Here is a 17832-nt window from a genome sequence, read left to right as displayed (position 1 = left end):
CAGTGGCTGGCCAGCCTTATAGCACAGGTGGTGGTGGGGAGATAGAAGGGATTTCCATTCTCTGCCACTGCTGAAAGACGGACAGCAATGTTTCCAAATGGGGAGGGATGCAGAAATGACTGCTGGAAGATCCCAGAGTGAGCAGCAGCGCCCCAAAGGATGGCAGTGAAGGATGGGAGCGTAGGGGCTGCAGTTACAGCACTGCAGGGGCTGCGGTTGCAGCACGTGGCGAAAGGCGAACGCACCTGAACACACATGTCAGCAGTGGAGACAGAGGGAGAGCTCATGGCTGGAGGCTCAGACCACAGCTGCTCCCTTCAAGTGCAGCAGGCAGTGGCTGATGGGAACTCGATGTCTTCTGTCCTCCTGGCTGTGCTCAATGTCTTCACTCTGTCCCCACCGCAGGGTCTGCCTCCCTTCTCGTTTAAAGCACCGACAGCTTTTGCTTTTCTCCCCCTGCTGCCCCCAGGGCACGCTGCTCACCCCGGCTGTGCCCACAGAGCTCCGCTCTGCTCTCCTCAGCGTTTCCCCCTCTGCTGCCATGGAGGTGCCTGGCGCGGTTCCTCCCTCCCTGCTGGCACAGCGCACACTTCTGCCAAGTGGCGTTTCCTGGGCTTACGAACTCAGCCAGAGAACAAAAGGAAAGGAAAAAAAAGAGAGAGAAAAACCTGCTTTCCCAGAAACGTCTCTTTTTATTAAATCACATCTTAAAACCTAGAAACATTCACGTCATTGAAACCTGCTTATCATACACAAAGCAGCAGATAGGCTCAGAGGAACACCATGGGCGGCAGCGTGGCACAGGGCTGCCCCCAGCACAGAGCCAGCCCGCAGCCCGGCCCTGCTTACAGCTTCCTTCCTCCTCCCCACGGAGCAGCCTGCTGGTGTGGGGCCTGCTGAGCTCAGAGGTGGCAAGCTCCATTTCCCAGACTCTCCCTTCAGACAGCCGTTGCCTGCAGCCAGCACTGCCCTCCGTCCCGGAGGCTCTCCTGGGGCCGACGTCTCCAACTCCAACCAGCTGAGCAAAGGAGCTGGAAATGAGAAGTGCTGTCTGAACTCCGCAGAAATAGTTGAGATATTAAAAGCACGCTGACCTCCCAGGCCTGCAAGCATGGTTTTTGCTGCGGCTGTTGCTTGGCATCGCAACCGAAGTCGCCCAGTTCCAGGAATAGTGTTGTTAAAGAACAACAGGAAGCACACAGTGGAAAATCTGCGGCCCCTTCGTGCTCACTCAGGTACCATTCCAATGTGTTTCCCTGCAGTGTGGCACACACAGCTCAGTTCCTTCAGTCCTCCCCATCTCAACACCCAACAAAAGAAGGTCTCATTTGGCGAGCAGTGTCAGGGGGAGCACAGGGACACGGCCTGCACAGGGAGCAGCACCCCACACAGAGCACCTCACCCTGCTGTGTCTGAGATGGTTTGAGGGCATTTCAAAAGCCAGGGCAAGGATTCCTGTGCTGTACTCGAATTCCCAGCTCTGTACCAGCAGGACCTTTGAGTGGAGGCCCCAAAATCCAGCAGCCCCCCACTCTCCATTGAAGCTTTTTGAATATCACCTGTGTGCACGTGTGCTGTCCTGAGCCAGCAGCACATCCCCATGCCAACAGCCACAGCCCTCTCAGCACCACTGCAGTCCCATTCCCTGCGTAAGGATCATCCCTGCATACAGCTCATCACAGCCACACACAACCACGGGAAGATGACTGTCAGACACACAAAAGCCAATGACAGCAGGGGCAGGGGAGGTGCTGTGCTGGCAGCTTATTGCTGTATGTACTTGTTGGCTCACGTGATGGGCTATGCTGTTACAAGGGGCACACACAGCGCTCTGCTGGCTGGGAACACATCTGGGGCCACTACTGCTGTGATAACCATCAGCTCGTCTGGATGCAGAGAGCACAGCGCCCATTGACTGAGCACTGCTGCCTGACCATCAGTACATCACAGGACCCTAGATGCTTTCTATATGCCCTTACATTTCAGTTTTAAGGATGCTCTAAAATGGAAAAAACGCAGCTTAGATTCTCTTAGGGGGATTCTTCACATTTCATGTCCATGTTTTATTACTTCCAGTCTCCCAGGCTTTCCACGCTGATGGGAAGTACGTTGGACAGAATGCACCTTTGAATCAAAGTAGCTGCCAGTTCCTATCGCTGGGAGTTTAGGTAGACAGCCAACCCTGCTATCCTACTGCCCTGCTGATTGCACAGCACAATTACCCCGGATAACGGCAATCACTGTCAGGTTCACGGCCATTAAACCACCCATGTACTCACTTAACTCCAGTAAACAAAGTTAGCAGTAGGCTGACTTCTCATCAAGACCGTAACAGTTTCCAGTTGACTTTGGCTTGCGTTTCCATGCCTGAGAAATAAAACACAGTCCCAGGAAAGACACAGAAGGCCGCAGATGCTCTGATTGGTGGGACAAAACGCGGATCACAAACGACTCTATTTTTATAGATGGCTTGGAAGGTGGCATTGCCGCTCCACGACCCCGGGGAGGATGTTTGTGTGTCACCCTCCAGGAAGGTCTGCCTGCATCGCCAGGGAACGTCAGGGAAACCAACACAGAGTGACTCAGCCCAGCGTGTGGCTGCAGATCTGCTTCCTGCTGCTGGCAGCGCGGCTGCATGGCACAACCCGGCACATCCTCTGCTGCATGGCAACCCGTGCCAATTGCCAAAGGCCCTGGAAGGATTGTTTTTGAATTATAGTAACATATCGCATCCTGAACTGAAGCACTGTAGGTAACATATGTATGTGTCACTCCTAAACTGGGTTGTGATGAGTTGAACGTTTATGCAGACAGCAAGCAGAGTGAGTCGAGTATGCTGTGCACCTCCCAGCAGGGCCTGGGTTCAGGATGCCACCTGCAGCTCCCCCTGTGCTGGGGCTGCTCAACATCTGTGCCTTCTGCTCTTCTGACCGCCCCATTTGTGCTGCCTGGAGGCAATGAAGCCACATTTGCAGTCACCCTCAGCAGAGCCCTGAGGACAGGAACTCACAGCCACAGCCCACTAACACAGCAGTGTCCCGACGCAGCAGCAGCTATTTGCAGAGTGGATGCAGAGCGGATGTGTGCCAAGAGCTGGAGATGCAAACACAGCACAAACAATGGTGACATTGCCTCAAGAGGCGATGTGAAAGCACAGACAGACGTTCTGTCCAGAAGCCACTGGAGCAGGAAACCTGTGTGCATCTCCAGACAAGTCCAGGATGAGAAACAAGGGACAAATTCCTTTCCAGAGAGCTCTCAGCAAAGCAGCATTGCTGGGAGGCAAGCAGGGCTCCCCACAGGCATGGGATGAGGCTCAGAGAGCTCCTGAGGTGCTCGGAGGTGGAGGGAGTGGGAACCCACAGTACACACAGCAGGGCCAGGATGGGCTGTTTGCCTTCTGCAGTCAGAGGTTTCACTGGAGCTACGCAGACTGGTATGAATTTATTGGTTTAATGCAATTAAAGGGCTGATCTGCTAATTCGTCTGCTTCCCATCCCAGGCCTGGAGGCCAGCTGCAAAGGAAGCTGGCAGCTGCACTGTGAGGAGAGATGCAAAGAGTTGTTAACAGTTTTCTGACTCTTTCTCTGTCCCTTAGGGCACCATTTCTCTTCCTTCTCTTCCTTCCCAGCCAACGGAGAAAAGCCGTTCTAGGAAACCCTGTACAGGACAAGTGCCACAACCACAGAGATGGGCATCTCCAGCTTCTGGAGCAGGTGACTGAGCTGATCCTGCTGGGCTGCTCCCAGTCTGAGCCCAGCAGAGCTCTCTACTGGCATTCCTCAGCCCAGGTAAAGGGTTGGAGTCACAGCCTACACTGCCCCTCAGCAAGGAGGGCACAAACTCTGACACTTTGCTGAGGTGCACCCATGTAGGTATCCCAATTTATCCCACTTCTCTCCGGGTTAAACAGGACGTTCATAGGATGCTGTGGTTTCTCCTGCCCCCACTAAGAGCAAATCCAACCCCTGGAGCCGCAGGAACAGCAGGCAAGCAGAAGGCCCATGCTGGGGCAGAGCCCAAAGCACAGCACAGCAGAAGGGCTGCAGATCCCCTAGGAGAGCAGGTTAACGTGGGCACAGCCGTGCTGCAAACTGCTCCCGAGGATCCCCTTCCTTACAGGGGAGCTCCAACTCAGACAGCAATTACTGTGTGCGAGCAAAGTGGTTTCATGGCTTCAGACAGACACATATACCAACAGCGCAGTTCAGAGCTGAAGGGAGCACAGAGAGGCCTTGGGAAGGACAGACCCCGCTCGGCTCCGACAGCAGCGTGCACACAGGTCGTGCCATGCAGGCAGGTCCAGCTGAGGAGTCACAGGCTCTGTTTGTAATGCTCACACTTTGTTTTTCACCCCATTCTCTGCTGATTCCTCCTTTCCCCAGCAGCCGCTTACAGAATTCAAGAGGTTAAAAGGGGAAGAATTCCCTTTTTTCTATCTAACCAGTTAACACTTCAATGACGCTATTTGCACAGAAAACATCAACACTCTTTTGTCTCCCCAGTCACAGCTCTGAGAGTGCTTCATCTCGAGTCAAAAGAATGCTACAACAGAAATAATACGCTCATGTCATAAACACCACAAACTATGTTGATTATAATCTTTGGAAAAGAGAGGGACGCAGTCACTGTCGTTGCACGGCACTGCAGTCAGCTGCAGCAGCACAACAGTGCGCTGTTTGTTCCAACACACATCTTCCCACAGAGGTTATGCAAGAAACACCTTTCTACTTCGCAACCCGAGTTCCATAAGTGGTCAATGCTAATAGATATACAATAATTGTACAGACGAATCACTGAAGTGGATACATAAATGGGCCCTTTCCCAGATACAGAAGGTTTTCAATAGTTCCACAATGCTACATCCATGCTACCAAGTTCACCGAATTGGGATTTGACTTCAGAAAAGAAAGAGGAAGGACAAGTTGTCTGCCTCCAGTTAGCAGTGTAACCATCAGAGGTAAAAGGTCACAAAGGGAGAGTTTTGTATCAGCATTTTAATCCTGCCACGACCATGCTCTGAATAACACGTGCCTTTGCTTCCTGAGCCTGTGGCTCCCACCTCTCACAAGCACTGCTGGTGGAGGTTACCACGCTCAGACACAGCCAGTTGGCATCCACGTGGGTTTTGGTTTTAGATCTGGCATTTTCTGCCAAAACTCACAGCCTGTCCCCTTCACTGCAGGTCTGGAAACACAGCCGGGTCAGGGGCTGGAGCCCAGCAGGCAGAGAAGCAGCTCCGAGCCATTCAGTTCAACGCATTGCCTTCATGGCCCCAACCTCTCCCTCTCTCCACCTATTCCTCCCTTCACTTTCCATATGTACATTCTTTCTTCAAAACTTTTGCTATGAAACTGCTCTAAATGTACAGGGTTCAGCAGTTCCAGCCAGCAGCCTGCCCCCAGGATTACAGCACACACGTCACAGAGGGAAGGAGTACTCTACAGATCAGAACAACTACTGCTTTTTGTAAGTATTTAAAACAAGGTTTGTACATGTATTTGTCATCACATCACGATCTGATAATTTAGGTCCCAGGAAATCAGGAAAACAATCCCTCCCTGTTCACCTCCTCATTTTACTCATGTAAGCAATGGAGTGTATCACCTCCCAGAAGAGCCAGTGACCTGCACGGACTGCAAGTGGTATTGAATTGTCCTCTGGAGAGCTGCAGATGGAGAAAACCAAACCAAACCAAACCCCTCCCAGAACAAATATCAGTCCCTGTGCTAAAGGAACAAAAGGTAAATCTGTTCCAAAATCATCTTCAAATACCAATTATAACTCTGGGCTCTCAAACCACAGCTGCTGCTACAAAGCCCTGCGTTCGTTTTGTCCTGCACGGGAAGGGATGTGAGCAGCTCTGCCCCACAAACAGGTCTTTCTAGCACTGGAAAAGAGGGGATCTACGCACAAACAACTCGCAATCAAATGAACGTAGGGAAGGTTCAACCTCATGCTACAAACCCGTGCTGAACCCTTCAGGAAGCATTTCTTCCAAATGCCTCAGGGAAAAATCACCTTGGAGGGCTTCTGATGGTCTGAACCCCCACTGCTGGACACAGCAGCCCAGAAAGAGAACTCATCTCTCAACACATTGCAAAACACTGGCATGAACAATTGCCATGGCTATTAATTTCTAATTCATTTTTATATCATAGTGAACCCGGCCAAGGCTTCCCAGCCAGGTACCATACTTCTAACCTAAAATATTTCAGCAAAACTAAAGTCACATAGTTTTGCAAGCAGCAAAATAGAAAGTAACAAAGTTGTGTCTAATTGGAGGAGAAATATACATTCGTGAGAGCACATACAATTTGTGCAACACAGCTACTCTGAAAGTAATGAACCAAACCGGATTAATCAATGCAGCAGACATGCAGGGTCTGCCAGGTTACGTTAAAACCATGTTTGCTGGTGATTAAATATGTCTACAGAAGATATATTACCATTCTGAATATATTTTCAAGCAGACCAAAAATACCTCATCTATTGGTTACTGGTGTGTTATTTTTAACTAATTAAATATCAGGAGGGGTTTTGCCCTCCTCTCTATAAAAATTGCACTTATTTTCTATTAAACAAAACCAAAAAAAGTTAGACTTCAATGCTATATTCCAGTATATTCACATTGAAACTGGATCGTCTTGATGTAAGCCTGCAGGAGTAGGTGTAGCAGTCCTTGCTCTCCGAGATCCCCAGGCACAGAAGGTCCCATGAGTACAAAACCCTCCTTCCTCTGTGCTCTGGTCACTTCTTCATTGTAGTGCATGGGTAATTTATTTATTTTTTGTTTTGTAAGAAAACCTGAGCTTTAAAAGTCTTTAAAAGGACCTGGAATCCAATCTGGCCCATTCTGACCCAAAACAGCTCAGTTCTGCAAGGAACTCCATCCTGTCCTCACTTCACACAGCTCCTCCTGAGACACCACGGCTCTGACCCGAGCCCAGCGAGGTGCCAAACCCCTTCCCCTCCAGTCTCTCTTGACCCAGGAGACTTTCTTCCCGATCCACTTCCGAGGGCTCCTTCTTCCCTCCCTTTAGCACTGCTGCCTCCTGTAGGGCTCCCTGTGCCAATAAAAGAGTCTCTCTGCAATAAGCATGACTTCTTGGACACTGGTGATCAACAACTTCTTGCAAAGTCTTCTCCAGATCATAAAATGTCATCGTAATCCAAAAGTTTAGAGTGCTGGCGGGTCTTCCAGAGGCGGTAAAGGCGGAAGTCAAAGTAAGTCTCAATCATTTGCTTACCTAGAGATGAAGCAGAGGGCTTGGGTTACACACTGCAGCACGACAGAGAAACAAGACAGACCGAAAGTAAAACAAAACAGCACACCCATATAGATGGGGGCCCAGGAGAACCTGCCTCTGCGTCTCATTTGGAGAATGCTGACATGTAGCACATACCCCAGGGCATGTGAAGGTGCCTGTAAGGAGCAAGCACCTTTTTAGACATCCTCAGACCCTGAAAGGCTCCTCATAATCCAACCAAAAGGTTGGTCTGTGGAGGTGGGAACTGAACGCAGTGTGTGTCTCCAGACTTGGACCTCTGCACAGACTGCAGAAAGTGGACTACCAGCCAATGGCTCTAACAGGCTGCACCAGGCAGCACTACTCTGAGAGTTTGGAATGCTACACAGCAAGAGTCAGCTTGCTGTAAAAACTGAGGGGAAAATCAATGAAATAATTAACGTGGAGAATTCAAAACAAAAATTGTGTGTGTGTGGGGGGGAAATGAATGTTTACAGGCTGTCCCTGTCCTGCAGAGCTCTCTCTGTTCGCAGCAATAGGCTCAACAGGACACACTGATGTAAGTTCTCCACCTCAGACTGGAGGTGGGCTCTCGTGAGGTGGTCGCAGGCTGAGCTCTGCACTCAGGACCACCGCTGGACACAGCAAGTGCCACTGGAAAACACAAGGCACAAACAACCCCGGGCTCAGGGCTCAAGGAAGAGATTTTCGCTTTTGAGGCCTGATTAAGATTAGATTCAGATGACTTTGAGAAGGATTAGAGGGGTTACGCTCTTAGTGCGTCCCAGACTGATCAACAGGATAAATTCAGACACAGTCTTCAGCCCAGCCCCCGGATGATCAGCTGCTCAAGTGCATGCACACAGAGTCTGCTGCCTTGCCTGCTGGGCTGTACAGAAACGAAGGAATGTCCCTACAAGTTGCTTCTTGGCACACATGTACAGGCGTATGCACTTGGGTTCTGTGCAACCAAACCTTGGCAGGACACGCACAGGGAATGCTGCACAGCACTGATGTGCTCAGCTCCTGTACAGTCCTACATGGGTAAGAGGGAGTTAAGAATAAGCCAGGAGTGTCAACGCCAGCTGTGAGCAGCATGGGAAGTACCCAAGAGCTTACAACCCAGTGCTGTGTGCCTCCATCTTCCAAAAGAAGAAAGTACTGAGGGGTACAGCAGAGATAAATTAACAAGGGCAACTTCAGAACATCAGTTGTGAAACTGCACCTATAAATGCGTGGACAAAAGAACAGGAAAAAACCCACAGTGCCTTGAAATAACTTGAGCTACGGGGGAAAAAAAAACAAAAAGTACAATGGGCTGAGATGGGCTCCATCCAGATCACCTGCTACTGCTTGGTGCCAGGGGCTTGAGTCCCCTAGAGAAGAAACCGCTGCACACTTGGAGTTCTGCTCCCATATATCCCATGGACTCCATACAGCCCAGTAAAATGATGAATCACCCAAATTCAGCCTGGAGAGCTGCTTATTATTTAGGCTATCTGTCATTTCCAGTAGCCTGGGCAGAGGTTCTGCAGCTTCAGGCACAACAAGCAGAACAGCTAATTGTGAACAAGGAAGAATTGGATGGGGAAAGCTAGGCTCAGCAAATGAACTACACTAAAGATGATTACAAGCAAAAAGATCATGGTAAGGCTTAAGGGAGCTCAAAACTGCTTTTTCATGAAGATGCCCGTGGAAGGAAGTAGGCTGATCTGGAAGATATGGTTCTTTGCACAGAACAGAAATTACCTTGAGCTGATAGTTCAAGTGGAGACTCAAAGGCAACCCTATAAGGATTCATTAAGTTTTTCAGATTCTGAAATAGCTGAAAGGAAAACATACAGAAGTTAGGAGCTGAAAACAAAGATGAATTGTAGGACATCTAGAATTGCTCATCCTTCACCCCTACCTCTAGAAAACAATCAACTACATGTCCTTTAAGTAAATCATCCAGTTCAGCAGTAAATAAACCAAATGCTTTGACTGAACTGTTCTCCTAGAGGCTTCAGCACCTGTCCCTTCCTGCATGCCACTAACCATTCACCCTCTGCCCTCTGGGGATAGCACAATCCATAGAGTGGTTCAGCCACTAACAGCCACTTGTGGGATAGGATGCAGTATTTTCCGCACAGCAGAAGAGGATTTGACAGCACAGTGTGTCTGCTGCCTCCCTGGGCTTGGTGCTACTCAGCAGTCATTCCCAGAGAGGTGACCCACAAAGCTCTTACCTTCTCCCCATTGGGGTTTCCAAGAACATAGCAGCCCATGATGTGAATGATATTTGGTTCAGGGTTGATTTTACTCATCAGACGGCTCAACCTCTTCCAGAAGCTGGAAGAAATAAAAGAGATCATTTAGAAACTAGTTTCCTCGGGTGGATGCGTGAGGACACACAGCTCAGGAGAGGCCTGAGGCTCACAGTCTGAGCAGCAAGCTGCCTGGAGAGAGATGGAGGGTCTTAGACAAGGAAGAGCAGGGGCAGAGCCTGCTTCTCAGCCCCAAGCCATGTGGCAGGGAAGGAGGAGCTGCCCAATGAGATGAGGGAGCTCCAAGGTGAAGAAAAGGGAGCAAAATCCACCAGGAGTGTCTCTAAACCCACTTTACTTTTCTCACTACTGACTACCATGCTGTGCCTGAGGGACATGAGGTACAGTGACCCTCCTTGCACAAGGATTAGAGCAGACAGGTGGGCTCTAAAGCCCAGCAGCTCCTCTGTGACGGCTTTGATCAGGTGTTTGTTTGCAGTATAAGCTCTTTTCAGAACCGCCTCCCAGACACGCACAGGTGGGATGGAGACATTCACTTCCAAGCATCCTTTCAGCTGCATGTCCAGTTTTCTGGAGGTCCGTGAATTACCAATTACTGTCAGATCTGCTATGCCTCCAATGCATTCAGAAGCATGTGTGCACATGCCTTTTATTGATGGTGTTTGTGCCAGAGCATGAGAGCACTGAACAAATGTTGATTTTAATACTCAGCTCTCATGCCAACAATATTTTGTGTAGGAACAGGTTGGTATACAGGCTCTCCCCCACAGCAAAGCACTGTTAGACAAATTACATTTGAGCCAGCACAAAAAAGCAGGCAGCAAAACAGGCAAAGCTTAACTCTCTGCAAGAAAAAGCAAAATTGCCTCAGCAATGTGCTGGACTTTGAGCAGGCTTTGCAGAGACAAATTCCATTTCCCCCTGCATTCAGAAGGGCAGTTATCAGAGACAGCTGTGGGGGAATAGCTTGGATTTCTGCCACTGGTCACCTGCTGAGAAAAGCTACCTCAGCTTCTTCCAAGCCCCAGAGGCACGAGGTGCATGTTCTGGTTTCTAGTCAGCAAAGCCTTTGTTAAGAGAGGAAATGCCCTTTTCTCTTTTGATAATCTCTAGTCCAGAGATATACCAAACAGCAGATAAGAGCATAAACCTTCTGGTGACCTGACCCAAAGCTGTACCAGCCCTGGGTTGAGCTTGGTTCTGTCATCTTTCCAACTCTCCCCCAAGGAGTTGTAAGCTGCTATTTAATTCCCTCTCTGCTTCATCCGCCCCAGGCTAAACCATCCCAGCAACCTCTGCCTCTCCTTCTAGATCATGTACTACAAACATAGAGCAAACAGAGCAGAAGAATGCTATGCGATTTTAGAACTTAACACAGTCACTCACAGGATCATATCTTCCTCCTTCTCCACTTTGGCGAAAGTGGCAACTTTGTTCTTTAACAAGTATAAGTGACCTGGACCCCCCTGCAAAAGAGAGATGGGCAGATGCAAAACACCTGAAGAAGCAGACCCTGGAGATATTCCTTGTTCAGTGCAGCCATACCCAGCAGTGCCACAAGGGAGCAGAACGGACACGCCAGGCTGGCACAGCTGCTACAGCCTTCACAGGAGACACCACAGGCAATAACTCAGAACATTTTCACATACAGAGTATGCTGGGGGTTGGATTATCCATTTGTTAATGCTATTATGCCCACCTCGCTCTAGAAAGACATAGTAATAAGAGAAGGAAAAAAACCAACAAAACCTTCACTGTGGGTGGCTGGAGAACAATAAGGAAGTAAAGAAAGCCCCTTTCATTTGGGTGTGTTAAGGGAGTTGCTGTGGTAGGCAGACAAGAAGCTGAGCACAGCAGGAGAAGCAGGCAAGATGTCACCGTAGAAGAACTGGTATTTGGCAGTAGCAGGCATAAAAAGATTGAATGCAACAGCAGGAAAATTAAGAGTTGCAGTCTCCAGGTCAGTGGGCTGCAAATGCTACTACTGTGCAGCATGGGGCACTTATCATCGAATCATACAATCCTTAGAGTTGGAAGGGACTTTTAGAGGTCATCTAGTCCAACTCCCCTGTAATAGGAAGTTTAAGTTAGGCTCACTTCCTCACTTCTCCTTCTGAGGTTCCCTGCACAGTTGCTGGGGCAGCCCAGAGCTGAAGCTCTCAGGAAAAGAGACTTGGGAAGGAAATCCCCACCGAGCCCCAGATACAGCAGTGCCCGATCTGTCCCAGCACTGCTCCCTCTGCCTGCACCTTCACCCTTCTCCCTCCACTGGGACTCCAGGCTATGCCATCTGCTGGTCGGATCCACGACATCCTCCACTTGTCAGCTGTACACTGTCACACTGAAGCTGTACAAAAACTCACAGCTATCATATCAGACGTACTCCTTCCTTTCTCCAACAAACTCCTTCTGGGGGCTTCGCTAATGCAGGTTTGCCTAGGTTTCCTTGAAAGCAGCTGGGAAGGAACCCAGCTCTGGAGCTGGCTACACTAAGTTGAATGTTATCTGCTGCTGTCACAGCAGCTTGTGATGGCTTGCTGCCTGGGCAAAGGAGAAGTGAAAGCTGTATGCATTTACTCTAACAGAACCTGACGTTGGAATATTGGTTCCTCCATGTACTTTTCCCTATAGAAAAAGAGGAATTTGTGACAAACCACTCCCACTCTTAACTTTCATTACCTGGCAAAATATCAGCATCTTCCAGATTTTGCAGCCTTTCCGATAAATGTTAAGCTTCTTCTCTATTTCCTCTGGAAAACAAACAAAAAAAAACCATGTTGGGAAAGATGAGCCACGGAGGAAGTGAAAAATGAACCTTGCAGAATCATTTTTTTCTTCTCAGTAGAGTTCAGTCTTGAAGGCCAAGCCATAAGAGGTGCTCAGCATGCATTTTCAATAATGTCAGAGCAAATCCTTACCTTTAATGCTGTGGAAAATGAGAAACCACAGCCCATCACAGGGCAGGCAAGGTACAGAGCAGCACCAGCTACTGCTCTGTAGTGACTACATTTCTGTACCAGACCCAGCTGTCCTGAGCTCCTGCTCACCTAAAAGGGAACCTCATAGCGGCATCTTTCCTGCCCCGTGCTTCAAGCTTCACCTTCATAGCCTGTGACCTTAGCACAGAAAACTGTCTACAGAAATGAAGTTTTACTATGGCAGTAAATCCAATAGCACCACACTGAGCGTCAGGTGTCATTAGGGTGATAAAAATACCTTTGTACATGGTAACTAAGGTGCAGGGCAAAGTGACTTAACATACTGATCAAATACATTTGCAGCAGGCAGGAGTTAAGATATAAAGAAATAACACTCAGCATACCTAGGATGTCATCAAAGGTGGCGTGTTCATGGTCCTGGAAAGCAAAAAGAGGCAGATGCAACAAGGTTTGCTGCCACTACCCCATCTTCCATGTCATTACTCAAGTATTCTATATCACACAGTCATATTCCCAGACAAACATACCCTTAAGCATGATTTAACCCATTGGTGGCTTCTTGTCACATTGCAGGAATAATCACCCTACAACACACCTCAGCAAAGAAGCTGAAGACCACCACGTGGTCCATTGGAAGCCAACTTCATCTAAAGACTTGGAGATGAAACCCACAGACCAGCCCAAAGCATACACCATCAGACACCGTCAAAGTCATCGATAAGTATTTGCCTCTTAGCCCACGTTGTGTATCCAACTGATGGTATTACACACGTCCAAGCTGGCTAACAAATGGCCAACGCTCCCAACCCATCTGCTTCTGGCATAGCAGGGTCACCAGTACAGCTGTACAGCTCTCAGTAGAAGAGAGACAGCAGAGCTAAACCCCTGGCAGCACTGTCTGCTGCACAGAAACTGAATTTTCTGGGCTGTCAGTCCAACCCTTCCCTTTCAAATTAAATGAATGTGAAGTGATTAGGAAAAAGAGACCCACGAGTCCCTGCTGGCGCTTTAGGCATTGGTCAGGCAAGTCTCCTAGTGAAAATCAAGCTTAAATTCATGGCTGACAGGGAAGCACCACTGCACAGAGGGCAGTGATCCACTGCAGTGCTCTGAAGTCTTACATTGCCTAAGGACGAGCAGAAACAGAAGTCTTGAGCATAGCAACATGAAGTTCTATTCAGGTCTGCCTCGGCTTCCCTTGCTCACCTTCCCCCACTGCCTGGCTGGGCTTACATAGTCCAATATCCCACATACACAGTTTTCACCCCACCTCGCTCTTCCACTTAGACCTGAGCGCCCCAAAAGCTGTGCCAAATCCCAAACCTGGGTCCAGCACACACCCAGCCCTTTCCTTTCAGCTTTTCCAAGTCACAATCGTGTTTCAGAATCACTGTAATAGGAACAAAGAAAATAAATCTGTGTGGAGCCAGCTTCCACCCTCCTGAGCAGAGCAGAAGTGATATACTCACATAGAGAATGGGGATGATGGAGGGATCGTCCCTGCGGATAATTGTTGGGACATACTCAGCTTTGGGCACCTTCGAAGAAATGAGCTGTGAAGAAAAAAAGAAGTGCAACAGGATGAGGAAAGGCCAATACAGAATTAAGAAGCACAAAGGCTGTGCTAAGAGTGCTTTGTTCAGTTGCCCCTCTTAGGTGTTACCCAAACCAGAAGATAATCCAGACTATCTGCATTGCTGCAGAAGGTCCTCCAAGCCTTTGGTCCACTTCAGAGCATCCTCAGGCCTACGGAGTACTCCCAAGCATCACAGTCCCCAAAGCCCTCAGCAACTGAGTGCACAGCTCTGTCCAGTAGTCAGGACTGAGTCTGAGATGACAGCTTGTAAAGGGGAGATAGGTGGGCACAGATGATGCTGTATCTCAGTAAAGATTACTGCTGTACAGCCTTCCCTGTGTGAAGTTTTATGCTTCTGGCTGGAGAGGACTGTTCAAATTCATATGCTCAGTGGGCCAGAGGTGGGATGGCTGCATGCCTGAGCCAGGACCAGGCTGAGCATAACAGTGGCCAAGGGATAAGATGACATCAGGCACGCACAGCCATAGGACGTCAGGCTGCTTGGCAGCTCTGGATGAAGTGTTCAGCCAGCTTGTTAAGAGCCTAACTGGGTAGGCCTGTCATCAGCACAAGCCAAACTGCGATGGAGATGCAGTTGATTTGGCTGTGCTGCGATTTCAGGCACCTCCGTTCATCGCTGTGAGAGCAGAGCAGGCACTGGCACTGATGTCCAGGGATGGACATCTCGTTCACCCTGCGGATCCTAAACTTAGCAGCTGTCAGAAGACGGACAGGGCCTGAACAGATAAAGGTAGCTGGCTTGAAAACACTCACCATTATTTTTGGTGGAATAAAGTCTTCTCCGTCACACGCCATGGCTTCAAGCTCCTTTTCTGCTTCCCAGTTCAAGTCAAAGTCACCATCCAAAGTGCCACAGGAATCCTGAAGGTCATGGCCTGTCAGAACACAGCGTGCATCACAAGGGCAGAACAGCTTGCCTTCTTCACTCAGCCCTGTCTGGCAGCTACCTCGCAAGAAGCCCCACAAGCCACGAGACTTGTGCCCTCCTTCCTTCCAGCACAGTGACAGACACCACACGTCGGGGCTGGCGTCTCTAAACAGACAAACTCTCTTGACAAACGACGAGTGCACACAGAGTCTGATACCACACATCACATAACATTTCATCACTCTCACAGTCACCAAGTTTAAGCTTTCAGATGCTAATTCACAACAGTCACCCTGTCATTTCAGAAATGGGGAAGGAGATGGAATGCAGACAGACTCTCTACACTTTAACATTGCCAAGCTGATGAGCAAAAGTCCAAAGACTCCAAAGCTGGTCTCCTAGTAATAATTACTGGTCTGACTACGCTTTCTCAGTGCTTATACAGAAACTCTGCCTTCTTAGTCAAATTGATCCTGGCAGAGAATCCCAGAGCGCGAGGACGGCTGTAGCAAACACAGTGGTATTTCCACAGTATACTTGAATTTGCTCTCCAAATTCACCTTACCTGTTGGCCTTCAATGCCTCCTGGGGAAAAAAACATCTGGAAGGAATATAATTGACCGTTAAATGTTAAAAATAAAGATGGTTCCCTTAAGCCAGGGACTGAGGAAAGAGAACAGAGGTGCCTCCACTTGTGTCTTTTGGGATGTCCAAGTGCCGTTGGACAGTGCTGGAGCACCAAACACATCTGTGTGAACCATGTCTTTTCCATTCGCTTCTGAGTTAGCTGAGGGAGCAGGGAAGAATCAGACTGCAAAGGAACCATCGGGTCATGTTTTGAACCTGGCCTTTCACACATCTTCCCCTGCAACCTGGTACGGTGTGATCTTCAACCAGGAGGGCTGGACCTCATGCTTACCTGAAAGGTCAGTTGATTTCAGTAGTGAAGTTTACGTAATGAATACAACCCATGTCAGCATGGGCAAACTCATAACCAAACTCATAACCCTTGCCTGCAGGATTTCAAATGAAAATTGGGTGAACCAGCCATTCTCTTTACAAAAAAAAAAAAAAAAAAAAAGACAGTGGGAAGATGCTGGCATTTCCTTCTGTAAATTATCACAACAGCACCTGGGTCCCCACAAGCGGAACACTGTAGCATTACTGAGGATTTCCAGAGGAATTCCTGGTAGCCCAAAGATCAGATCGCCCCAAGCTATCATCTGTGAAGCCTGCACAAATAGGAAATCAAAGTTATGTTTCATGGAACATTGCAGCTTTGCTCTGAATTATTCTAGGCTACAGAAGAGCTCAGAAGGGGCTCTTGCACAGGAAACTGGGAAGGTTTGCCCCTCCATGGTGAATGCAACCTTGGACTGATGTGCCTCCAGGTAGTGTGTTGCCCCCAGGCAAACAAGGGATGGTGAGAACAGAGAGCCATAAGAGAGCTGTACTCTCAAAGGGTGTCCTTTGGCTGCTGCACAAAAACATGAGGTTAGATGTGCTTGTGCTCTACCTGTAAATACAGGTACACACAGATGACCAGGTGCATAAACCCAGAGTATTATCTGCTCAGATCTCATGAAACTAAAAGGATAACAAATGGGACAAAAGGGAACAGAGAAGTTACTCCAGTGGGACTCCAGTCAACACCTCAGCTGGAGGGTTTGGCCACAGGAGGAAGCTCAAAGGACTCAGAACTCACTTTCTCGAGAGTCATGGAAGGAATCAGCTTTGATGGGAGTCGGGTCACTCCAGGACCTGCTGAAGCTCCTCTCACGCCGTTCGGCAAATGCTAGGATAAAACCAAAGCACGACATTAACAGACTCCAAAGCCACCTTGGTTGCTGCCAGCAAAACAAAACATCCAGTAGATTTCCACCAAAGCCACACATCACGATCTCCCCTGTGCTTGGTCTTCCACTTGCCAAACATGACTCCTCTCCACACAGCAAACAAGGGTCTGTCTTCCAGAGAGCAGCAGAAGTGCCCACTTTCAGAGCCGAGCCATTGTGGGATACACAACACAGAAAAAGGACACTCGATGGTCACTCCTTACATGAGCACTGCTCAAACCTCAATTTCATCAGGGCGATCCCAATATCCCAGTGTCGATGCTCTGACTCAAAGCCTTCACAAGAAGGTGCACACACAACAGCTAATGACACCTGTAACTAGAAGTCAGCTGTCCAGTCATTTCTCCCTTCTCATGTTTTAGGATGTTCTCTTCTTGTTCTGTTCCATCAGAGAAGGGGCCTTTAGAAAGCTCATGCTTTCCAAATTTTCTGGCAGAAGAAGAAATACTTCAGTTTTTGTTCACCTGCTGTGCTATGAGCATTTTTCACCCCCTTTTTTTTTTTCATAGATATATACATATTATTTTTTTTCTTTCTCCAAGGGCCATCTGTACTGGCATTTCCCAAGTGGAACCCAGGGAGCTTGGCCCAGCTGACTGCCCTGCAGGCAGATATCTGAGAATCATCAACCATAATGTCTAACCTGGCAATTCCCTGGGAGAGCCATTACATCTAGATTAACAGCCACTTAGGGCCACTAATGCCTATTTCTGGTGGCAGACAGATCAAGCTCGCTGCAATATATATCTAGTAACAACATCTCACATCAGCAACACGGGAAATCAGGGCAGATCTGCATTGCAAGAGCTGAGAAGGAACCTGTCCTCCGTTGCAGCGTGTCCAAGTGCGAGGGTCCAGGGAAACAAATCATATGGGAAGTTCTTCAGGTGATTTCCATCCTCAGCTTTCATTTAAAACAACACAGGGAGCTATTGAGCACATGGAGAAAGCTTTGAAAACATGACCCGAGAGTTACCAAGGCAGAGAGGCATGCCTGAACTTACAGACAGCTCTAGGTGAAGGTGAGCCCTCTTCATTTCAGGCAGTGCTAACTC

General features: G+C 48.7%; 1 protein-coding gene across 8 annotated transcripts in view; it reads right to left on the bottom strand.

The window, feature by feature from the left end:
• Nucleotides 1-672: 672 nt before the first annotated feature.
• NSMF (NMDA receptor synaptonuclear signaling and neuronal migration factor) overlaps nucleotides 673-17832 on the bottom strand; it is a 57638-nt gene continuing 40478 nt past the window's right edge. For 4 of the 8 annotated variants that reach the window (XM_046901953.1, XM_015279659.4, XM_004945786.5 and 1 more), the window contains 9 exons: nucleotides 16627-16716; nucleotides 14807-14928; nucleotides 13926-14009; nucleotides 12840-12873; nucleotides 12197-12267; nucleotides 10904-10983; nucleotides 9479-9581; nucleotides 9000-9075; nucleotides 673-7250 (listed from right to left, as the gene is read on the bottom strand). In XM_046901953.1, the coding sequence (XP_046757909.1) occupies nucleotides 7153-7250; nucleotides 9000-9075; nucleotides 9479-9581; nucleotides 10904-10983; nucleotides 12197-12267; nucleotides 12840-12873; nucleotides 13926-14009; nucleotides 14807-14928; nucleotides 16627-16716 (758 nt within the window). In that variant the 3' untranslated portion in view covers nucleotides 673-7152. The remainder of the gene's footprint in view (nucleotides 7251-8999; nucleotides 9076-9478; nucleotides 9582-10903; nucleotides 10984-12196; nucleotides 12268-12839; nucleotides 12874-13925; nucleotides 14010-14806; nucleotides 14929-16626; nucleotides 16717-17832) is intronic. The other 4 variants (XM_415535.8, XM_015279661.4, XM_015279662.4 and 1 more) reach the window with 2 other exon arrangements.

This window comes from Gallus gallus, chromosome 17 (genome assembly GCF_016699485.2).
Source record: "Gallus gallus isolate bGalGal1 chromosome 17, bGalGal1.mat.broiler.GRCg7b, whole genome shotgun sequence".
NCBI classification, from domain to species: domain Eukaryota; kingdom Metazoa; phylum Chordata; class Aves; order Galliformes; family Phasianidae; genus Gallus; species Gallus gallus.
This window is presented reverse-complemented; position numbering and strand designations above follow the sequence as displayed.